Genomic DNA, 24,139 nt, shown 5'->3' on the forward strand with positions numbered 1-24,139 from the left:
AGCGGTGCTGGCGTGCTGCTCGCGCCCCGCGCTCGCGCTGCATGGGAACCAGATGAAAGCTGAAAGTGATGCAGGGGGGATGGGGAGAGAAGGGTATTGGAAAGGGAGGCTTTTTGCCAGCCTGGGAGAAAAGGCAAGAAATGCAGATTTGGAGGGGGTTGAGGGACGGTTGGAGGCTTGGGGATATGTGCTCCAGCCTCCAGAGCAGCAGAGCGGTTCCCACTCAGGAGAGGGGCTCCCAGGGCAGCACTGGGGTGGGGAGACCTGCTCCAAAATCCCTCTGTGTGTGCTTGGTGGGGTGAGGCTGGGCATCGGGGCAGGCCTTGCTTGCCCAAAATCTCATCCTACAGAGTCGGGTCTCCAGGGCAGTGGCGAGAGCGAGCCAGGAGCGGGGCTGGGTCTCGGCACCAGAGGGAAGAACAAGGCAAAGCCTCCCAAGTGCATCAGATGGGGAGCTGCCTTGATCAAGCAGCAGAAGGCTGGATTTCGGTTGAGGATTTTTTTGTTTTCCCCCTTTCTGAAGGCTGCCTCTCCCTTAAACTGTGCTTGATTTTGCACTAACACTTCAGAGAGACGTAGAGCCCATCTGAGTCCTTTGCTGCAATGCTGCAGCCTTTGGTGCGAAGCCTCGTGGCTGCTTGGCCGGGCACGGGGACAAGGACAGGCTCCAGTCAGAGCCATGGTAAATTCAAGAGGGTACTGGGTAGGGTCAACATCCAGTGTGGCGCTGGGTCCCTGCGTCCCATCTGGGGGAGCTGTCTTTGTGGGGCTGATGGACCTTTGCACCTTTTGAAGGTCAGAGCCAGGATCTGGCCACTAAAACACCCAATCTGCCCGACCAAGATAGTCTGGAAAGGACAATTCCCTCCCCTCTCAATGTCTTCTGGAGGTAATAGCAGTTGTTAAGGAAAAAGAAATTTTTTTAAGGATGGGAGAGCAGACAGATTTTTATTATAAATTACATTTTTACTATAAATTGTATTCTGAGCCCCAGAGCTGAAACATGGGCTCAGCTCTTGCCAAGTCAGGAGGATCAGCTGCACTGGTGCTACAGCCCCGGGCGGCTCAGCCCTTGCAGATGTAGCAGTTCCCAAAACTTGGGCTGTACTCAGGCATGGATTGATTGTGTACCAAAAAGTCAAGGTGCAAACATTGATCATGTAGGAAGGTGCTGGTCATCAGCCAAAAATAAGCATTCCCCAGCCTAAATTATTAATTCCTTTCTGCACACCAAACGGCTTGTGCTGGTCGCGTACATCCCCTCTGCACAGTGGTTGTGCTTCGTGCCGTAGTATATTTTCCCTCCAACTACTTGTCTGGCTCTTCACTTAATAAAGATTGAGAGAGACAATAAAAACATTCATTAAAGAGGAAAAAAATAAAAGATGAAGCCCTGCTTGTAGCCTCTAGCAGTTGGTTTCATTAAGCAATTGCTTCTCCCAAACCCTCCACAGTGGCTCCCAGTGCCAGTACCCAGCCCTGGGATTTGGGGATGCAGCACCAGACTGGGAAGTCCTGAGATGCTCGGGGTGAAGGCCATGGCTGTGGCACCAACGGGATAACTGAGGAGGGCAAGAAACTGCCTGGGTGATGAGAAAGGGAATTAGCAAAATAAGCTCTTGGAGAAAAGCAGCTGTTTGGACGGGGTTATGCAGGGTTAAGCCATTATCTTGTGCTGTGTCGAACCTGAGGCTGGTCTCCTGCTCCTCCCAGGTCGTTAGCTGCTGTCCTAAGAAGCAAATTGCTAAAATCATTAGTCTGGGGCTCTTCCAGCTGTGGGCACTGAAGGATGGGAGCAGCCTGGGGGGCTGTGCTAAGGCTGGGGGGAGCAGGGGGGACACTGGAGAGGGAGCAAGGGCTGCGTGGGGCTGGGTTTGGTGGGAAGAGGCAGGGGCAGAGGGAAGCAGGGGTGGGCAGGGGGGTCTCTGGTGTCTCTGCTATAGCTGTGTCAGCTGAAATACAGTGAACGGCGTTTCTCGGGAGGTTAATTCACTGATGGGGGCAGCCAGGAGCCCCCATGCATGGCAAGGGCTCTGGCCCCACGACACTGAGTGTCACTGGTGGGGTGGGGGAGCAGGGATAGAGTGGGCCTGGTGCCATCAAAGTGCTCTTCAACAACACTTGAGTCTGTAAATTGGTCGTGGGAGGCCTGCTCTGCCCTCAAACTGTGACATCCGAAATGAAATATGTGTTTTCTCTCCCGTTCCAAGGCATGAGAAGAGCTTTGGATCTTGTTGCGATTTATCACTCAGCCCTAAGCCAGATGCCTATATGGGTTCAATCTATAGCTCCCAGAACTGATAGAAATATTATCCCATCTTATTAAAATCACCCACAGCTACTGCAGCTGTATGTCAACAGCAAAACAAATAGCGACTAGTTCCCATCGGATTGGAGCCTCTCCGTTGAGGCTGTCTTCAATCCGCCTCCTGCTAAAATGGTTACAGATGTAGGCTTTTCCCATTACAGCTCAGTGCAGCTCCTGTACAGCCGACTCCAAATCCCATTACCACGCAAGAACCGTCTTTGGTGAGCATCGGCTCGGCTAAAGCTTCCTCGCTGACGTGAAACATTGCTCATGATGCTTTTCCTAGAAGTACCACTAAGAAAGAGAGTGCAGGGTTGTGCTCCCCTGAAAGTGTCCTGAAATGGTGGGGGGCAGCTCTGCTGCAGGGGGGAAGAGGAGAGCAAGAGGGCTGTGCTGGGATGAAAGCAGCGCTGCTTCCTCTTCTTCTTCCTCGTCCCTCGGGTGGCACAGCTCCTGTCGCTGCCGGGGGTCTGCTGAGTAATTTAGGGGGTATCGCATCTGCTGTTGGAGGCGTAACTGATGTTGCAGTGCATGACCCCCCTCCCTCTCACCCCTCCAAAACCACCACAGCCCTAAAATTCCTGCTGCCACCCAGCTGTCCCTGGCTCACCCCCATCCCTCTCTCCTGTGCTATCTTTGGTATAATTAGGAGGCCAGGACTGTGCGTGGAGGTGAATGTGACCTCATTAGTTTCTTACACTGTATTAAAATTTCTTCTCATTTACATCCCCAATCCCTAAACGTGCAGCTCTGGTATCTGGGATTACGTTCTGCTGCTTTCCATCCTTCTCACCAAGGCTCCAGGCCAGAGCTGTGTTCCCTCTCCTCGACTGATCCCTCCACTTCCATCCCAAAGCCACCCCCCCATGTGTTTCAGGAGGACAAATTCCTGGTTTACCCTAGGCAGGTGGGAAAGGCTCCCTGGGGAGATGCCCTGGGCTGGGGTAGCGCCGGGGTGCTCCTGGTTTAACTTTGCCCACCCGAGGTGAGACAGCAAAGCTCTGGATGCTCCCTCTGCTCCGCTGCCAGCTGAGACGGGGAATGACAAACACCCCAGCCAGGCCGTGACAGGCTCCGTGCTCTCATCCCTCTGAGATCCACAACCAAGATCACTCTTCCCTAGCAAGAGCATCATCCTATCTGTGTTTGCTGATGCTAAAATCCTGCTAGACTGGTGGTGCTGGCTTGATCCTCCTGATGTTCAGGTGCTTCATTTTAAACTTAGAGGATATAGGGCTCTGTTGAGCCTTTCTTCTTTCCCTGTTTTAGTTGGAGGGAGAGCGCTCTTTGAGATGGGAAGGTTTGCATCGCGTCTCCTGTGTGACGTTGGATCCCTTTATAGGGCAGGTATCTTCTAAAGCAAAATGTTTTCAATTCTCACGATGAGCATAATTCTCAAAAATGTATGCAATAAACAAAACGAGCCAAATGTAATTAAAATGGAGACAGCATATAATCTGGTAACCCACTTAGAGGCTCAAAGCTTCAGCTTTTAAAAAAATGTTTGCTCCAAATCCATTTAAATAAACAGACCGACACACAAAGGCTCTCTGTACATTATCAGGATACAAAGAGAATCAGATCAAAAGCAGCTGTGGCCAGGCTGTACATATGTAGCGAGGAAATTGCTTGATCTAAGACTGCACCTTGCACATGCAAATGTGTTTGTGGACCTTTCCGTGAATTGCATTTGTACAACAGCCGAGCTGTCGGGCTACTGGGCTGTGCTCTGCCAGGGGAGCAAAGGCTGGGGTGTCTCCCACCGCAGGAGCCTTTGCTGGGGAAGCGAGGGAGCTCCTGGCGTGTTGGTATGTCTGCTTGCTTTGGCAGGAGTGGAGAGAGGCCGAAGAACTAGCCGAGCTTTGCCCTCTCCATGAGTACAGATGCTGCATCCAGAGGGGGGAAATCACTCAGAAACCTGGGAAAGAAATGGGAGTCGCTGTCCTTAGCATCTGTGTGGTGGGCTCTCCGCTCGTCTGGTGTCACGTGCGCCACGTGCCGTCACACTTGCGTCCTCCTGGGCTTGCAGGAGGGTCTCCTGGCCATGCGTGGTGGGGCTGTGGGGTTTGTATCTTCTCCTCTGCCTGGGCACGGTCTCTCACAGTTCTGCAGCAGAGCCTGGCTGGCCTTGAAGTTTTGCCAACAGCCATGTGATTTGTCTCAGGTTGGACAGCACAGGCTGTGAATCCAAGATCAAGTGTGCTCCCAGGCCAGCAGGATTCAGCCCAGAGAAGGCATTTTGGGTCAGACAAGAGCATCTTCCTATTGCTCTTGCAGGTGATTTTGAGCTAGCTGGAGCTCTTGGGAAGGGGATGCTCATATACATATATATATATATGATGTGGGAGGCTACCGCGGAAAGGTGAGAAAGCTGTTTCTAAAGTGGCAAGAAATCTTAAGCCTTTAAAAACAGGGCCTTGGCTCAGCCTGTGGGGATGTCTGTGCTCAAAATGAGCGATGCCTGCAGAAAATCCTTTCCTCTGGCCCTGCTGAAAGAAGGTCCCTGGCTTGCGCCGTGGCGGGGAGCACCCAGCGTGGCGTGCCCCTGGCTCGGGACCGTGTCCTATCCCCGTTCCCCGCCCCCCCCAGCCCCGGGGGATGCTTGCGGCGAGGTCCCCGCCGTCGGGGCCGGTTCCCGTCGCGGCCCGGAGTTGCACCGGCAGAGGGAGCTCCGGCCGCGTCTTCCGAGCGGGGGGGACCGGGGGTACCCGCTGCTCCCACGGTTGGGGGGGTGGCGGGTCGTGTGTCCTTCTCCCACCCCCCCCCCCCCTTCCCACTCGCGGCCCCGCTGGCCGGGATCGTGCCCCCTGCCCAGCCCAGGGGCGACCTGCTCCAGGCGGGGTGGCCCCTCGCAAAGAGCTGCGGGCTGGGGGGGGGAGGCGGGCACATTCGCCGAGCCCAGCAGCGCTGTCTCCGCTCGCAAGCGGTGGGGGACACGGCGGGGGGAAGCCGCCCGGTGCCCTGCAGCTGGGCGAGGATCTCGGGCAGGACTCGCCGGCGTAGCAGCGAGGAGCGGAGCCGCGGCGCTCGCGGGGGGGGCGCTGAATCCCGAGCTACCGGGGGCTGCAGCTGGCGTACGCCTTCCTTCCCGGTACCGGCTCCCGCTGCCCTCGGTACCTTGGCGCCCGTGGGCCTCCCTCGCCTGGGGCTCCTGCCCTCCGGCAGGAGGGGCCGAGCCGGGTCGGTCTCCCCCTGCCCCATCATCTCCCCCGCCCCACCATTTTCCCCTCCTCCCCCCTTGCCGTTCACCGGCTTCCCCCTCTCCCGGTGCTGCAGTGGGTCCCAGCGGGGGCTGCCTCTGCCGAACGCAGCGCAGGGCTTCCCCGCAGCCCCGTCTCCAGCGCTCGGCGCTGCAGGTCCTCCTTCCCCCCCCTCCCCGGCAAGGGGTGACCGGCCCCGACCCCCTGCCGGGTGCGCCCCGTCCAGCCCGGGGGACCGTGCCTGCCCGTCCAGCTGTGCTCCCCGGACGGACAGCGGCGACAGCCAATGGGAAAACGCGGAGGGGCCGGGAACGAGCCCCCATTGGCGGCGGGGGGAGGAGGAGCCGGGACTTGAAGTTGGAGTGAGGGATCCAGCTGTGCGGAGCGCTCGGCTCGGCGCGGCCGCCCGCGGGAGCATCCTCCGCCCGGCCGGCCCCGGGCAGCACCCCCCCGCCCCGCCCCGGCCCGGGCAGATGTTGGGGGGGCGCGGAGGGGGCAGGCAGAGCCGCTAAGGCGGCCCGCCCCGCGGGTGGGGGCCAGCACCGGCAGCGGGGGGCCGCCCCGCCGCCGCCTTCCCCTTGCCCGCGGCTCGCCCGGCTCGGGCCCCCGGAGGCACGGCGAGGAGGAGCTACGGAGCCCGCAGACGGCAGGGCAGGGCGAGGGGGGCGGCCCGGCCCCGGCCCCGGCGGGGGGCGAGGCAGCGGCTCGCCCGGCCATGCCACCCCGGCGCTGAAGCCGCCCCGCCGCAGCCCCCAGCCCCCCGGCCCCGCCATGGCCGCGCCTCGTTAGGCGCCCCCCCTCCCCCGGCTCGCCCCGTGTCGTCCCGGCTCCCCCCCCGCCCCCCGGGGCCGCCGGCCGGAGGATGGACGAGGATGGACCGCGAGCAGCCGAGGAGGAGCCGGAGCCGGGCAGAGCCAAGACTTTCATCCGCCTTAATGACCTGTCCGGGGCCGGGGGCCGCCCGGGGCCGGGGGACAGGGAGGCGGGCAGCGGTGATTCGGAGGCGGAGGCGCTGCCCTACCCGGCGTTGGCCCCCGTCGTCTTCTTCTACCTGAGCCAGGAGAGCCGGCCGCGGAGCTGGTGCCTCCGGCTGGTCTGTAACCCGTATCCTTTGCAGGTGCTCGGCGGCGAGGTAAGCCCCGCGGCCCCCCCCCCTTCTACCCCCGGAGCGGCGGGCATCTCCCGGCTGGAGCCCGCTGGGTGATGGGGAAGGAGCCGGGGTTTGGGGGGACCCATCACCCTTCGTTCCCCCGGGTTTGGGGCGGGGGGGGAACCCGGGCGGTGCTCTCCCTCCTCCCCACTGCCCGGCCGGGAAGTTTTCCGAGCTGTTGGAGGGGGCTCGGTGCTCCCCGCCGGGGTGCGGGGCTCCCCCCTCCCGGCTGCCCCGCCGCGATGCGCCGGTTCCCGTGGGCTCCGCCGCGCCGCTTCACCAGGAGTCGGAGCGGGAGCCCCGGGCGGCCCTTCCAGCCCCGGGGATCGGCCGGCCTCCCGTGTCCCCGCTCCCCCCGGCACACCGAGGGAGCCGAACCCCAGCCTCCCCCCCCCTTGCAGAACCATTCTCCTCCCTGACCCCGTTTCTCACCAGTTTTAGGCTCCCGGGTCCCTTCCCAGAAGGCTTTAAGGGGGGTGCAATCTGGGGGGAGGCGGTGGTGCTGGGGGTTTGGTTTGCCGCCCGGCTCTAGGGTCCCTAAATAATTCACGGCATGCGAGGCCGGCTGAAGGGCCCGCTCTCTGCAGTGTCCTGGGGGATGCTCCTTGCTTGGAGGGGTCCGGGCCAAGCGGGGATTACGGTCCCCGGGCCGTGCATCAGCCAAGGGCTGCTGCTTGCCAGGTCCTGGGGTGAGCCGTGACCCCACAAAGGTGTCTGGTCTCCTTCCAGACTCCCTGTCTGCTCCAGCACAGGCTCTGTGTCTGAGCGGCTTTAGTCAAGTTTAAGCTTTCAAAAGAAGAGGGGAAAAAAAAAAAAAAAAAGAAATAGAAAAGACAATAGAAAAATTGCTTCTTGCCATGGTCTCGGTGCCTTTAAAGCCTCCCCTGGAGTTGAGTTGCAACCAGCACACTGTTTGTAGCATTGCAAGTGTTTTACCATCCCCAAACTCCAGTTCCATTTATTGTTTGCAGAAACAAAAACCCGAAATGAAATAAAGCGAAGCGATGTGGCTTCCAGTAGGGGCTGGTGTGGGAGAGGCAGCCGCTGCCCGGCTGAGCGGCAAGTTACCGGGTCCGAGCCGCTCTGCCTGTGCAAAAGGCAGGCGAGTATGTATGGGCAGCAAACGCACATCTGGAGTGGGAGAGGCTGTGTGGTAGCAGGGAGGACATGTTACATGGTGTAGAGGGCCAGAATATCCTGTGCGAGTCCTCCTCCGCTCCTGGTGTGCGGGAACTGTTAGGAATTACATTTTGGCTGAGGTCGGTGTGCCCAGGAAGAGTGGCGAGGGTCTGCCAGAGTTGCGAATGTTGTTTTACTTGAGCTTCAGCAATAATTTATCTGATAAACAGGCTGCCTTCTTTCCTAAAATGTCCCCCAGGAGGGGAAAAACAAGATTTCTTTTCCCAGTCATGAATACTCCTGGCAGTTTCCCCCCAAATCTCTTTCACACCAGCTGAACAGTTCAAAGCTGCATTTATTTAAGCATCTTAGGAAATCTTGCAACTTTGTGAAGCCTTCTGTTTTGGGAAGAAATACTAACGACAGGCTGCAAGTCAGTGTGTTCTTGTTGCCTACTATGACTAATATTAATTTATGATTGCTGGCTTAAATATGTTTTCAAGTCTTTTTTTTTTTTTTTTCATGTTCCTTCCTAATGATGCTGTTTTGAAGCAGGTGTTAACACCTGCATGTTCTTAGTTGTTTTCAGTAAAATCCCCCACCCCGATAATGGCTTGAAATGCGTATTCTCCTCTGTGGCTGCACATACAAGCAGATTAACTTTTGTCCTTGGAAAATTAGTGGTATTGTGGGCACCTGCAAGCTCTGCTGTGAGCAGGGGATGAACACTAGGTGCAGCCCTGCAAGCTGGGATTTTCCTTGTCGCTAATTTTTCACTCATTACTGACACAGAAAGGCGCTTGCTGGGAGCCCCTGGGGCCACAGGGGACGATGCTGTGGGTCTCCGAGTCGTGTGTCTGCATGCGGCTTCTTGTTTTCAGGGTCACTGACCCAGAATTGGGGGAGTTTATTTAAAAACAACACAAAAAAAGCAGTTCAGCCTGCAGATGAAAGGAAGGCAGTGGCCAGCTTGGCACCCACACTGCGTCCCATCGCTCGCTGGGCCGTTCAGCAGAGCAGCATCTTGCTTGTCCCTTTGGCTCTCTGCAGCCTGAGTGCCAGAGCTGAGCCATTGCTTGTTTATATTTATTACTTCTATTTTTTCCCTTTAGTGTGGTGGGCCAGTAAAGTGGCCCTTCTCAGGCCGTAATCTTCTAGGAATCATGCTCTGGTGCTAAAACCATATAATCACGTCGCTGGAAAGTCTTTGTTGCCACCAGCTGCCCTGGAGAGGAGTGACAGCGCTTGGGCTCACGTGGCTGGTGAATCCTGCCCCGGTCCCTGGGGGTTTGGGGCTTTCACTGGCTTCTGCCGCTCTCTTGGGTGGTTTTTACCTTTCCATGCATGAGGCTGGCTGCCCATGAAGAAATTGGATGGGAAGGCTCTTGTTTGAGCTGTGCCTGTGGAGGTGCACGGCTTGCTGGCTTGGCAAGGCGGGTCTGCGGTGTGTTAATCTGGCTGATAAACTTTGCTGCTGACGAGGTGTCGGGAGGAGGTGCTGGAGCTGCTTCTGCACCCGCAGCTCCCTCGCCTGCCCCGGGAAGGGCAGCTTGTGCCCCTGGGATGCAGCTGGAGCTCCTGGGATGCTCCTCTCCATCCCTGTTCAGGAAGCTTGTGTGACTGTGGTAGCCAAGGCTGGGACGCGGGCTTAGGGGGAGCGTGGCGGTTGATGTGCCAAGTGTCCAGCAAGGACGCAAAGTCCTGTCAAGGTGGTTTGTTGGTCTTTTCTACTGTGTTTCCAGTCAGAGCATCCTCTGCCTGGGCCAGGGAGGCTTCTCCCTTGCTGTCTGGAGCAGAGTCGGGTGGACCTGTGCTGCTCTCCCCCTCCTCCTCTCCCTTAGGACTAGAAAGAGGTCATGAAGCTTGTCCTGATCCAGAAATACTCCAGCACATGAAGTCTTGGGTTTTTAACCCTAAAACTGTATCAGCCCTGCCAAGCTGTCCTCCCCCGCCACTCCATCGTGGTCTTTGAGCAAAAACCTCTCTGGGTGCTGCAAGGACCCAGGAGGCATGAGCCTGGTTTCCCACCCGCATGTTCCCGTTGGCTCTGGGATGAAAGGCTCTGCCCCGGGTGAGGACCACCTGGGTCGAAAGGGAAGGAGCAGGAGCATGGGTGGGACGTGTTAAATGGTCACAGCGAAGGACCCACGGACTCAGGGTTGGGAAGGGCTGCGGTGACAGGCGGGGTGCCCTGGTGTGCGTGCTGGCAAGGCAGTGAGAGGAGAAGCTGGCATTTCTGAGGGGAGGGGGGAGAAAAGAGGAGGCAAGCTGGTTACTTGACTTTCACTTATAAAATAAAAGCACCATGAAGGCTGGGAGGATGAAAGGCTGTAGCGGGGTCTGTGCCAGGCTGCTTCTCTGATCAGAGACAAGAAACGAGGCTATTTCTTGAGAGTTACGGAGTGATTGAAGAGCGGGGATGGAGAAAGTGGGGAGGATGCTACCGCTTGGTGTTAAGAGCTCTGAATAGGAAAATAACAGTGTAACTGAAAGGGCCTGTGATCTCTATTGTAGTACTGAAATCTGCCTCTTCCCCCGCGCAGTGTCTGCCTGCAGAGCGCTGCTGCCCGGAGAGCAGCATGCCGGCAATGGGGGGGCTGCAAAAAGCTGCTGAAATGTGCTGTTCTGGGGAGACACCCCCAAACTGGTTGAAATCCCATCTTTTCGTCCCGGTTTGGAGGGTGAAAGGCAGCCCCGTGAATGCCCTCGCTGGGGAGGGTGGGTTTGGATGGCGCTGGGAGGAGTGCTCCCATCTCGCCTGGCTGTTCCCGCGCACGGTCCTCAGGATTTGGGTTTCAAAAATGGCTTTAGGAAAGAAATGCATCTCTGATCTGGTCACGGCAACCAGCCCTGCCTTCTGCCTTTGGTCTGCAATAAAACCCAGAGGGCTCTTCCAGCAGCCGCCTCGCACGGCTCCGCTCGCTTCCCATTAGCGAGAGGTGGATGATCAAAGGCTCGGTCCTGGGGAGCTGCCGAGTGCCCCCAGCTCTCGTTGAAAGTCGGCAGAGTTGCAGATGGCCGGCGGCCTCCAGGAGCGGGCCCGGAGCCCTCGGGGCCTCATGCCAAGGCATAGCTGAGGTCTGCGCCGGGCTGGCTCACGGGACGGCTGGAGCCGCCGTGCTGGAGCTCAGTGCGTCGTGGAAGGCAGCGCTGGCCCCACCGAGGGGGCCGGTCAGCCCTCGCCCGTTGAGCTCGCTTCGAGCCCCGTGGGTCCATGTGTCGGCACCGCTCTGCATTGGCCTGGCCGGATCCGGCTCTCCTGGAGAGACATGTCTGTTTGTCCGACTGCACTGGGGCAAGGAGCCTCCTGCTTGGTGGGAATGAGAACCGAACCCGCTGAGCTGTACTGCGGTTTGGGCTTCCCAACCCCTGCGGTGCCTCCCAAAGCATTCCCATGGGGATGCCCACGGTGCGAGCAGAACCCCCGTCACCTCCGTGGGTGCTTAGGGTCCTCGTCCCCTCCTTGGCCGTGCCAGCTCATGGGGAGAGCTGGGCGCTGCACGTGCTGCTGTTTGAAGGGTTCAGCTGTAGCACAGGGGTAAAAATATAATTTCTTTTTTTGTTATCAAAAGGGTGTGTTTTGAGGGGAGAGCACACGCAGTGTCCTTTAAAGTTCGGTGCATCTGTTCTAACATCGCTTTTGGGTTGAACAAAGCAAAATGCTTTGTTTTGAGAGGTTGGACCTGAAAGGGATCTTAGTTTGATTTCAAAACCCTGCAAAGGAGTCAGAATCCATTTGCTTCACTTGCATCTGATCCACCCTAGCGCACCTGAACTTGTTTCTCCCCCATGACCTGGTTCACCGGCCGGCACCTCCTGCCCCTCCCGGGGCAGAGGGAAACGCTGCTGCTGCGGCCGAGCCTCCGCCAGCTCCATGCCCCTTCCCTGGCTCCTGGGGGGAAATAAGAAGGATGACTTGCCTGCCTGGGGGGGGTCCCACAGCCCCTTGGCCCCCCCGGTCAGGATGGAGCATCCTGCTGCTCCCCAGGGCAGGTGCTGGCGCATCCCTGAGCTCCCGCCAGCTCCCGTGCGAGGATCTCGGAGGGAAGCGGGACCCATCGCCTTTTAGCAAGGGCTGCGCGAGGGTGCGGTGGTTATTTCTCTCCTCCCAAGGGACAAATAACTGCAAGCCCTCTCTCTTCCCTGCTGATCGCAAACCCTTCGGGAGCTCAGCAGGAGTATTCACCTCCCGGAGCTGGGGGCAGCGGCCAGCATCCCTCTCCTTGCTGCCTCCCCAGCAGAGCCAGGAGCCGCTCGATCCTAATCTAGGTAACGCACCGCATCTCACCAGGGATCTCTGGACCCGTCCATCGCCCGGCCGTGCCAGCAGCCGGGCGCTTCCTTTGCTCCCTGCGTGTGTGTTTTTTAAGGAGATTCTTCTGCGAATTCCCTCGTCCAGGCTGTTGTGTCACATCTGGAAGTTTGTGTAGGAGTTTATCCAAGCGCTGGAGTACAGCGCAGCTTTTTCTCATTTAAAAATCATAGGCTGGCATTTTGAAGCGGGCTGGGGGGGGGGGAGGGAAGGGGAGAGGGAAGCTGTCTGCCAAAAAGGAGACTGGAGCAGAGGAATCGTAATGACTTCCAGAAGTTTTCTTTCTTTCTTCCTTTCTTGCTTTCCCTCGCTCTCTCCCGGCGTGCAGACAAAAGGCTCGGCCTCATGCGGTTCACGGTTATGTCATCCTGGCGTGGGGAGCCCCGGCCGGGAGGGGTGGCCCCGTCCTGCCCGGGGACCCTACTCTGCTCGGGGACAAGCTCTGCTTTGGCTCCTTGTAGGAAATCCGGAACAAGGGCTCCCACGCGGGTTTGGGGGGGAGGCCCATCTCCGGAGACCTGCTTTTCATTTGGGGCCAGGAGCCGAGGCAGGGTGGCTGGGAGGGGATCGCAGCCTCTTCCCCAGCCCCTCATGCCCAGGACCGGGGGGGCTCAGACAGGTGGGCGGTAATTCGGGATAAGGCCAGACCACCCCAGCCGCCGCTCATCTATGGGGCCGACGTGTCTCCCGGCTGAACCGGGCGGACTCGTTGCTCTCGACTTGATCGGCTTTTGTGCTCTCTCCCCTGTTCGGTAGCGCTGGGTGTTGGAGCCGGTTTGGAAATGCCCGGGATTTTATGATGCATAGAAAATTTTCTGCTTTCTTCTCCCCCCACACCCCCTGCAGATGTTTTGGCGTCGTGCTGAAAAACTGCTTTTTTCCCATTTTTTTGTTTTAAACTCTGTTTCACTTTTTTTCCGTGCAGAAAAGACCAAGTTTTTGATTGCCCCAAGTTCCCTGCCCAGGTCTCTCTTAGCTTTCCTTTTCTTTTTCTACTGTTTTGCTGGAAGGGAGAAAACCTTTGGCCAAAATGAACCTCCCCGATGGCTTTTTCATTTGGATCATGAAATCCTTTTCCCTTGGAAGAGGAGCCCCGGGGGGAGCCTTTGCCCCCGGCAGCTTTGCTGGCTGCCGCGGATGGGGAGGAGGGTCCGGGGGAGCGGGGCCGTCCGTGGGGAACCGGGGAAGAAGCATCCGGAGTCAGGTTGGGGAGGGCTTTGAAGCTTCGCTGTGGTTTGGAGGGGGTTGAGTTTCCTAGTTAATTAGGAGGCCTAAGTGTTTCTGGGTTTGTTATGAGGCCAGATCGTGGCTTTCCCTTCCCCGGCGCCTTGGCTCTCCGCTGAGCGACCTAGATGTGAAATATTCCCTTTGGTTGGTGATGCACGCGGAGGTTTCCCCCAACCTGGGTTTGTTTGGCTTTGGCTTTTGCCAGCCTTGGCCTCTCACCCAGGAATCTGGCCTGGTGCTAAGAAATTAAAAAAAAAAAAAAAAAAGGAGGAAATTCTCATGGTTTTATATAACGGAGTGAGTAACAACCGATCGTGCTTTGGGATACTCTCACATCTGCTTCCTACCAAAGCCCCAGCAAAGAGGCTTTGAGCAGATGGAAAAAGCACATTTTTCAGCCTGAATATTTGCTGAGAGAAACTTTCAGGCTCGATCTCCGTGATGACTGCCATGGCGCTGGTTACTGCCTTACGGGAAATGGGCTGTCGGGGTGCCAGGAACAGAATCGCGTGCTCGAGGTGCAGCACGGCCGGGCAGGTCCCGGTGTGAGCCCCAAGCCGGGGCCATGCACACGTGTGTGGGACCGGCATGTGCCCGTGACTCAACCCTCAGAAGTTCACCGGTTAGTCACAAGTGGATGGAAATTGTCTATTGGTTTGGCTCCTGTGCCTGAAACGTGGTTTTGGCTGGGATTTTTAACGTGTTTCCTAGGCGGAAGGGACTGGCTGTCGTTTGGTGGTTTGGGTTTTTTTGTCACTCGTGTCCTCCCGGCTTTCTCTCTCCCTCTGCTGGGATGCGAAGCCCAGGGGCGAGGGCAGGAGGGGGTGACAATGGGAAGAAAACGCTAAAGCAGGTGATGGGTGAGAGCTGGGAGCTTGGCACAGACAAGCTTATAAAGAAAAGGGGATTTATTTACTGTAATCCAGATGCTAGCCCCACACTTACAGGGTTCCTGATGCAAAGCATCCTTACATTTATCTCTCATTTGGGTCTCTTCCAAGAGATTTCCCCCAGTGCATCCACCGAACCAGCCTCGAGATGCTTCCTAACCCTGAGGCTGATGGCAAACCCGCAGCCGGCGGCAGCGGAGCGGGTGAGGGGATTCACCGGGATTCACCCACCTTGGCAGCCCGACCGCCCCGGGGGGGTTTATGCCTTCAGGGTTTCCTGTGATTCATAACTTAATCAGGTCAGGTTTAGCACTCCCTCCTCCTACGGCTATTGACTGCCTCTGTGCGCTCCCGAGATGCTGGTGGTGAGAGCAGCCCAAGGCAGAGCCCTCCTCTGCCCAGATGGCGGACAGGACTTGTTAATGATTTGTTAATTCAATTAGAAAGTGCTCGTTAACCCATGGCAAGGCTGAAGCTCCCTTCTGGAGGGCAGGGCTCGCCCCCATGCCTGTGACTCCCTCTGCCAAAACATTTATTTGGTGTTAAGCTGCCAGCCACGCTATGCAAATATAGATGTTAATCATGAATAAGGTTCATTTTTAGCTCTGGGTTGAGACGAGACTTGGGAGGAACCCGGCTCTGGGGGGGTGGCGGGGAGCGCTGCCTTGGTGGGGTGCACAGCCCCCGGGGCTGGGTTGGCCGGATCCTGCGGAAGGGAGCAAACGTCTCGGCTCCCGCTCAGCCCCGGGGTCCGTAGGAATAAAACGTTCCTTCTGCTGCGGATTGAATAAGGCTTTCGAGTGCATTTGATGGGCTGCACTTTAACCAGCCTCCTCCGCGTTGGCGTTAGCTGCTAATAGCATGAAACCTGGGTCGGGGCTGGTGGTCCCCATGCCTGTGTTGGATGCAGAGTATCTTTAATTCAGGAACCATCGTGTCTAGATAGCCTGGCTGTAGCAATTCTACCTTAACGGGAGAAAACGGAAACCCCAGTAAGAATGATAAATAACAGGGCCCTGATGCTCCATTGAATTAATGCTTATTTGGGCAGACAGGGAGGAGAGGAATTAAATTAATATCTGACTTGTAACTGCTACTGTATGTGGTTATTGACTTATCTTGCTTTGGAGGACCATAAATATGTCTTGGGATATACCCCTGAGACCATAATCTGCTCGGGGTCGCAGTGCAGGTCTGTCTCTGATGCTCCTTCAGAGACTCATCCTGACTTCTGGGGTCAAAAATCCAAATTCCTCTGACAAAGGACCCAGCCACGTGCGGAGGGGAATGTGTTTGCACTTTACTGCGAGCGTACAGCATAAATCTCGAAGGCCTCTGCCTCGCATAAATCACTTTATTGTTTGTAATCCCCCAGCCGGCTCAGTGCTGGAGGGCGCGGAGCCCGATTCGACTTGGGGGAGAGGCGCGGGTGAAGCTCCTCGGCTCTGGAGTTCGGATGGATTGCAGCTGGAGCCTCGTATTCTTGTCCGCTCCCTTTTTCCCCCCGTGCCTGGGATTTTGTCCCCCTTAGGCAGTTTTTGGGGGTTGAGGATGGCTTGGTGAGGTAAGCTGGGGAGTCTCAGCACACCCCTCGATAGCCCTGGCCAAGGGGTTCGGGTGTCTGTGAGCCTGGGGAGAGGAGCGATATCTTCTCTTTCAGCCCTCGATGCTGCGCGGATGCTCCAGTCTGGATGACCCAGTGGAAGTGGTGCCGATCCCGGACACCCCAGCAATGCCGGCCGTGGGGCTGGCGTGGGGAATTTTGCAGCTTGGCGTGCCTCGTGCCGGGGCAGGTGGGCTTCTCTGTGTCCTGGGCCTGTTGTACCCGTGTGATGTGGGTGCCCACGGGGTCAGCAGCTTGGGAAACTCGTGGTTTGGTGACGGCATAGGCTAGGCTGACCTGTCGTCATCCCCTTTCTCGTGAGGCTGGAGCAAGCGCTGGGGCATCCCTGGGTGGCTGAGTTGTGGCAGTCTGTCCTTCCTCAAGCTAAGGCGGGTGTTTCCTTCCCACCTCGGGCTCTGTTTCGTGTAGGGGTAACTCAGTGCCTACGTGACTCTCCTTATGGCAGCGCGTGTTGACCCCGTTCTCTGGCACAGCCCGTGTTAGCCGAGGAGTCGTGGGCCAGGCGAGCGGCGCTCCAAGCCCCCACCCCTGCTCCTCCCCTGCCCCTCGCCCATTGCTCCAGGCCCTGGTGCATCCCTTTGCCTGGGTTAGGCACTGCTACGGTGAGGGTATTTGTTAGGATGCTTCTATTTTACCCTGCTGGCCCATCCCTTAGGATGGAGCACGTCCTGTCCCCTCTGGCAGCCCATTCCCCAAGCTCTGCCTTTCCCCTCCAGCCCCGGCCACCGAAGCGCAGCTCCCGTGGGAGCAATTTCCCCTGCCGTGGGCAAATGGAAGCCCCTTCTTCTTCAGAAACCGCTTGTGGCAGCAGCGCGGGGGAATCCTGTCTTTTACCAGGCTGGAAAACAGCGGAGGAGCCCAAGGCCAGCGTGGGGTACCCGCAGCGAGGGTGGAGACGCTTCTTCCTTCGTCTCAGTAAATGGGCTCTGGCTCCTCCAGCAGCGGATGTTCAAACCTTGCAGCTGGGTTTTGGGCTTGGCTTTTGCTGGGTTTTGTTTTCTCTTTTCTCGTAGCCCCATGAAACTGGGTTGTCTCAGCTCTGGGAGCACAGAGGGTTGGGCAAGCGGCGGTCAAGCTGCAAATCTGGTGGTGAATTGGGGGATAAAAGGATGCACAGAAAGCGCTTTGCTGTGCCTCCTCCTCCCCTCCCCCAGATCCCCTCCTTTCATTTGCTGAATACCTTGATTTTTCCACCTCTTTTTTTTTTTTTTTACTATTGCCTGGGTTTTGCATCGGGGGCAGGATGGAGGCTGGGGGGGGGGAGTGTGTGTGCGCGATGAAGCTATTCGAGGAGTTGTGATCTCTGCATTTCATTTTGCAGTTCAGCTGGAAAGATCTCGTTTCCAAATACACCCACACACAGGCGCAGCAAGAGAGAAAGCAGGCGAGGGAGCTGCTCAAGGGGGATGGGGCTGCGCAGGGGAGGGCTGGGGGCCTTTCCCTGCATTTGGTGAATCCTATTTGGAGTGGTCCAGAGCCTTTACCTGGGCACAGGCGATGGTACCCTCTGCCTCAACGCTATATCTGAAGGCCATGCAGGTGCTTGGCTGCACCCGTGGGTGCCTGGCTGCTTTAGTCCAGAGCAAAGGGGGAGTGGGAAGAGCAAGGGCCCCTGAGCAGAGCCCTTGTCCTGAGCCTGGCAGCGACCTCGAGAGCTCCGGGGGACTCCAGGGCAGTTTGTAGGGTTGCACACAGTGTGTGTGTACGTACACATGTACCCACCGTGGGCTGAGCAGGGCCCAGGGCATGGCAGCACGGTGGTGAGATGTGCTTTTGCAATGGAAGAAAAGCAAAGGCACAGAAAGGAGTCACAAAACTCCTCTCCTGGTGACCTTCAAGCCAAAGTCATCTTGTTTCCAAGGATGAGCCGGTGCTGGAGTGGCTCTTTTAGCCTGTAACTCCCCATCCACACCCTTTCCCTCTGGCACTTTCCTTGCCTGCCGGCTCCTGACTCCGGTTCTTGGTTTCTGGAGGAGCTGATGGTGGTGCGGATGCATCCTGCGTCCCCCAGCGCTGGGAGGGATGGGGTCAGCAGAAAACAAATAAACCTTCATCCTGGTGGGCATCTGGGTGTGCAGCAGCAGGTAAACACGAGGGGGTGGCTGAGAAGCCGAGCAGACGGGTACTCGGTGGTGGTGGAAAGTTTTGGAGAGACACCTCAGCCTTCCCTGGGCTGCAAGCCGACGGCAAGCTCACCTCTTGCCAGGGGGCTTGTGGGGTCACCTGCCTGCTCCCCCGTGTCTGGGGCCTTCCCTGGCTTTGGGGCTATGGAGCAGTTCGGGGTGCTGGGGTGTGTGGGGGAGCACCCCCTCCTGTGCAGGGTGCTGCCGTGGGTGCTCGCGTCCCCCCCCAGCTCCCCTCTGGGCGCCTTGGGTGGATGCTGGTGGCACACGGCTCGGCTCGAGCCCCGCGCACAGACTCTTCCCATCGTCGCTTCAGGGTCAGCGCGTGATTTTTTTTTTTTTTTTCCATCGCTCCGAAGAGGCTGAGCTCATACAACAATATTCCCCGGGCCAACGCCGCTCCTTTTTGAAGTTCCTTGTTTTGGTATTCCTCAAACTTCGTATCCTCAGGCACGAAACACAACACCCCTTGGCACCGGAGGCTTTTCCCCAACGCCGTGGCTTTGGTTATCCCCAGCATCCTGCTGCCTGGTGAAACCGCTGCCCCATCCCCAAGCTGCCGACAGATGCCATCTCCTCCCAAACTCACCGCAAGTCTTAAATGGTGGTAAAATAGGATCCTCCGGCCACCTCGGCACGCTGCAGCGTGCTGCCCGGGCTGGTGGGGGAAAGGCAGCCACCAAAGCGCGCTCCTGGCAGTGTTTGTCTTAGCTGGGGCTCTGCCAAGCAGTGAAAATGCCAGAGCAGTGAGTTTATCCCACGGTGTTTTGATTTGTGGTCGTCGTGGAAGTCGGGTCAGGAGTAAATGTGGAGGATGCGGCAGAAAAAAGCAATTTTGAGATGGTCACAAAAACATCTTGTGGTGCTCGAAGTTGGGATTTTCTTTTTATTTTTCCTCCCCCCACTGCTGGCCGCACTGGCTGTGAGGTGAAGTTTATGGGAGAAATAGCGGCGGTTCCGGGAAATATTTTGCCTAGCTCGTATTGTTGAATTTTATTTTCTTTTTCTGGCAGCGGATGAAGGAAGCGGGAACACAAACAGCTTGGCCGGTGGGTTGTTGGTCCAGAAATCAGCCTGGCCAGCAAGAGGCTGCTTTCGGCGGGGAGAGAAAATACTTGAAAGCGGACAGGATTTTTCTTCGCTTTCGTTCCTCTCTCTTTCCATCCCCGCTCCTGGCTGGCTCTTAGGATGCTATTAAATGGGGGGCGAATGCATCTAAAGGCAGAGACTGTTAAGGCAAGGATGTGCATTGATGCTCCTGGCCTCCTGTGCGTTCTTGCTGATTAAAATCTTAAATTCTTCCATTTTTGACGAGATTTGGGGTTTCTGTGCTGAGCCGGAAAGTCTCTATGGCAACAGCTAAAGGCAACTTTTATCCCTAACCCTTTTTTTCTTGGAGAGGGGGAAGAGCATGGGTCCATGACGCTGGGGCACTGATAACTATTTGAACACCCCCCCCCCCCCCAATATTTGGGGTAATGAGTGCTGGGAGAGGGATGGGACCAGTTAAACTGAAATACAGAATTGCTTTGTGCCCATGAACCCAGGGGGCTAGGACCAGCTCTGTCCCGGCTGGGACCCTCTCCCCTCTGCCAATAAAGGCAAAGTCAAAAATTTTTTGACTGTGGGAGAGAGCGAGGTCACATCCATCCCTGCATCCATCCTGCCCCAAGGCCGGGGGTTTCCCACTCAGGTTTGTCGTGTCCAGAGGAGTTTGGAGCCATTCTCGGAGCACAACTGCGGCAGCATTTCAAGATGCAATTAAAACCCTAACCTTTCAGGAAAAGTCTTGCAGCATGTAATAGAAAGGAAACCAGCTGGGCTGGATTGAAACATAATGGGTTTTGGGAGTAATTTTTGGAATCCTATACTGTAGGTCTTTCTAGAAAGATACTATACAATTTAATAACATGTTATATTCCTATATGTTGTATTTAATCATCCTATAGTATTGTGTAGGAGGAATCTAATTTTCCACTACAGGGTAATATACCTTTCTATAGGTTTTCAGTTGTGGGTTTTTTTCGTGCAATGGAGTTAAATGAAAAATTATATCCTTCCTAGAAAATCTAACAAAATGATGAGAAAATAATACCTTTAATTTATTTAATAAAGCAAGTAAGTATTTTCCATAGGGGGTTTATATGGCCTCATAAAACCCCACTTGGAGCTTGTTAGGGAAGTGGTTTGCAATCAGATAGAGATGGGTTCAGACGCTGTCCTGGCCAGGCAGTGCGGGGGCTCTGCAGCGGCAGCCTTGGCCTGTCTAAAGGGGGGAAAAAATAAAATAAAATAAAACCCAGGACTTTCTTGCATCTGTTTCCCCTCCTGGAATGCAATTAGAGAGAAGGCGGAGTGGCTGGTTCAGGGCTGTGAGCTGGGCCAAGGTGTGAAGCTGCGCTTGGGAGCTGCTGGGAGCGGAGTGAGGCTGGGGGTCGGATCCTGCATCGGGGTCCTGGGGGCTGGTAGCCCAGGTGTCTGCAGGGGTTGGAGAAGGGACAAGGAGCTCTCTGCACTTGGAGAAATGGGGTTTGGAAGTAGCAGGCAAGGGCTGTACTGCACTGTGTGGCTGTTCGCGGCAGGCTGAAGGAAGGCAGGAGGAGGGAAGGGCTGAAAATCTGGCCATGGAGATGGCAAATGAACCTCTGGGCTGTTGCTGTGCTGGTCCTTAGTGAGATACTGAGCAGCTCTGTGGTCTCGGATGGTCCCACGGGAGCCTGCTCTGCTCGGCACCATATTCAGGATCAGACTCACATTGCCGGGACGGCTGCAGCCGCGCAAAGCACGCGTGGGGGAAAACGAAAAGCTGTCGCCTGTAGCAAAGTGGGGTGTCTAATCCCAGGTAAATCCCAGCCTCAGGATCTGAAAGTGGGGTGTCTAATCCCAGGTAAATCCCAGCCTCGGGATCTGATTTGTTTAGCTTCAGTTCCCTGTGGGGAAGTCTAGGTTAGGGCTATCTGCAAGACCTCGGGGTGGACGATGCTCTTATATTTATTTTTGTGGTGCTGCCTTGTCTGTAAGGGCTGAGTCCTGTTGTGGTTTTTTGCCTGGTAATGTGTGGGTTTGGTCATACAGTCATCTCCGAGGCAGGGCAAAGATGTATCCTCTGTGCTGTGCTATTGGGAGGTATAACAAGGTTCAGTGGGCAGATGGCAACCGGGGCCCTTCTGTGTGCTCACCTTAGGGGGTTAGGCTCTCTCTGTCAGCTGTAACCCCCCCAGTAAATCCCCATTGCTGGGACGCTCTGCTTAGTTATGGGTAAGGGCATGTGGTGGCCTGGGGTGTGATGCTGTTCTCCATGGGAAAACGTGGGGCTGGGCTCCCTCTTTATCTTCGCTCGGAGGTGCCCGTCACCGTGGCCTCGGGGACCTGCGTGGTGCTGGGGACCTGCGGGGCCGCGTCCCCCGCCGGGCTCCCAGGGAGCTGGTGGCATCCCAGAGAGAGACCCAGGGGAAGCTGGTGGCCCTGGTCCTTGGAGGTCCCCAGAGGACAAGCGCCTTTTAATAGCCATGGCAACTAATAAGCCCTGCGTGGTGACATCCCTGCCGTCTCCATGGGAACGGACCGAACATCACATAGCAACATGTGCCTCACGTACCCATGGAAACGGGCCGGGTAGTTTTTTAGCATCGCTGCGTTAAATCTCTGCTCTGGGGGGTGGTAGGGGGGGGTTTATCCTGAGATGACCCCATCACTGCAGGGAGAGGGGGGTCGGGGCCGGCCGGACCCCAGGGGCTTCACGGGAATCGGGCTTGTAACGGGATTTGGGGGTTCAGCTCAGTGGGATGTTCCCAGGCTGATGAAGATGGGGAAGGTCCAAGCTGCCCAGGGTTGGTTTTTTGTTTGGTTTTGGTTTTGGTTTGGTTTTGGTTTGCTTTTTTCCACAAGGGCAGCAGGTCTTGAGGGGGAAAAATGATTTGAATTAATTGTCCGGCGGGCTTTGGGTTGCTGAAGGGGGGAAAAATAAGAGGTGCTCAGGGCTGGAGGGTTGGAAACTACCTCGCCGCAGTCAAAATGGTTTGCAGGCGCTCGCAGGCTGGATTTTCTTGCCATGTCTGGGGTCGCCTCGTCCTCCATCTCCCGAGCTGGCGTTTTCCAAGCTGCCAAAATGGGCTGTAGGGGCTGGGAATGTCACTCCTCGATGGGCAGCATCCAGCAAGGGGGAGGCAGCGGGGCACACACTGGCTCTCCCCGCAGCCTCCTGCAGTGGCTTGCTCGGCACCTTATTAACTAGCCCTAGCTGTTACAGGTTAGTTAGGATTTGTAGCTGTCGGGTGTGAGGGGTCTGCCGGGGTTATGCCACAGCGTGGCAAGGCCGTGCAAGCTCAGAGCAGCCCCGGCTCTTGTAAAATGCTGCGGACGTCAAGTTGTGTGCACGTGCTGGGTGCAGCACTCTACTGAATCGCTTCAGCAAATGCAACTGTTTCCTGAGTTTATTCACTAATAGGCTGAAAATTTTAGGAATTCATTTATTTGGGGCTGTTGAAGTGTGACTTGCAAATGCATTTCAGCCCTTCTTCCCCTGTTGTCGCAGACCTACCATTAAAAAACACATTGCATGGACGTTCAGGAGTATCTCTGGTTTCTGTAAACACTCCTGCAAATAAATGTGATTGCTTTGGGAAGGTTTATGGCTTTGGTTTTTTTTTTTTTAAAGGCTGTGAAATGAGCTGTTTAATATTTTTTTTTTTGGTGAACTTTCAGGCCAACCCTTCCTTTCTTATTTATTTTTCTCCTCCTGGCTGGTGCTCAGTCTGCAGGGCACTGGGAGATGAGGTTAGGTAACACGTTTGGCAATGTCTAAGTTCCACTGGCTTTCTGGAGGACTTAAGCTCTGACTTTGCTCAAGTGCTTGTCAGGTGGGACTGGGGGACTTTGAAACAGTCAAGGCTTTTTGGAGTTTCACCCATGGTTTATCTGTTGTGGGAAGATAAACGCTGGCCAAGAGCAGGGCTGCGAGAGAGGTGGTTCCTGCCGGCCAGTTTGGGGTTGTGGGTCCATCCTGGTCAGGCATGAAATTGGTGCAGTGATGGGATGAGCTTTAAAACCACAGGAAATCTCTGTGCCAAAGCTCTTCTGGCTGTTGGGGCTGGCAGCAAGGAGCCACCTCTGCAGTTGTTGTGATGTTACTGTTTTCGCCTCCCCACTGAGGTGCTGGGGCTCTTAGGGCAGCGGCAGCTGCCTTCCCTCCTTCCCGGCTCCATCCCGATGGGAAATCCCTCCCCTTGCCCCAAAATCTCACTGCACATCTTGACCTGTGCCCCGTGAAAGGCAGCTTGCAATGCAATCGGTCCAGAGTGCTTTGCTGCATCTCCTCTGCTGCTTGTGTTGGACACTTAATGGTTTAGAGTTTGGGGGAGGGGGGAGGAAATTCCACAATAAATGGCAAAAGGAAGGAGCGATTTGGCATCCAGGTAATGCACCAGTATATGCCCATTGGTCTGAGCCGCTGTGGCCAGTGGGGCTGCTGGTGGCTCTCAAGACCGTCATTTCCAGTTCATCTTTTAAAGCAGGACTGGAAACAGTTCATGGGAAAATCGAGGCTGTGCTGGCTGGTTAGCCAGTGTGCCGAGACTGGCCAGGCACCGACCCTGGGGCATAGCAGTGCTCTGCCTCTCCCCGGGGATGGGGCACACTTCCCCTGCTCCTCCTTTACCTAGCTGGCAATTTTGGGTGCAAATTGGGGGAGTTTAGTTATCTTTGTGGTGTCTTATACTCCTCTTCCAGATTCTGCTGGAGCTGGTCAGGGTGGCTAGTGAAAGAAAGCAAAATACCTGATTTGATGTCAGGATTAAAAGGACCTGACTTGTTTGTGAGTCTCTGCTTCCCACTGGCTTTGCACCCTGGAAACCTTCTGTAGACAACTTGCTGTACCCCAGGCGAAGAGACAACCTCAGCCTGGGGAGGTCCTTGTCACGGCCACCTCCCCACTGTCCATCCTCAGCACCGGTTGTCCCTAGGCAGAGAATTAACTTGCAATTTTGGGTGGCTTCACTGGGTGCTCCTGCCTCTGCCGGGGTTTCTCCTGCACAGAGCTGTTGCCAGAGGCAGGGATCTCCCATGGGTGCCCGCAGCACCCTGCTCCCCTCCTTTAGCATCAGAGACCTGGGAAAAACTTCCTTTGGGATTATTTTAGACCCCAGGCAGAGCTGGGGAGTGCAGCCTGCCTCTCTGTCTCCAACCTAA

The 24,139-nt window shown here is 56.4% G+C and overlaps 1 protein-coding gene across 17 annotated transcripts in view; it reads left to right on the plus strand.

Moving 5' to 3' along the window:
• Positions 1 to 5,847: 5,847 nt before the first annotated feature.
• Positions 5,848 to 24,139, plus strand: part of CACNA1G (calcium voltage-gated channel subunit alpha1 G) — a 150,107-nt gene continuing 131,815 nt past the window's right edge. For 7 of the 17 annotated variants that reach the window (XM_069799154.1, XM_069799162.1, XM_069799156.1 and 4 more), the window contains exon 1: positions 5,851 to 6,612. In XM_069799154.1, coding sequence (XP_069655255.1) covers positions 6,371 to 6,612 — 242 coding nt within the window. In that variant the 5' untranslated portion in view covers positions 5,851 to 6,370. Of the gene's footprint in view, positions 6,613 to 24,139 lie in introns of all 17 variants that reach the window. The other 10 variants (XM_069799166.1, XM_069799167.1, XM_069799165.1 and 7 more) reach the window with 3 other exon arrangements.

The sequence above is a fragment of the Haliaeetus albicilla genome, chromosome 12 (genome assembly GCF_947461875.1).
Source record: "Haliaeetus albicilla chromosome 12, bHalAlb1.1, whole genome shotgun sequence".
NCBI lineage: Eukaryota > Metazoa > Chordata > Aves > Accipitriformes > Accipitridae > Haliaeetus > Haliaeetus albicilla.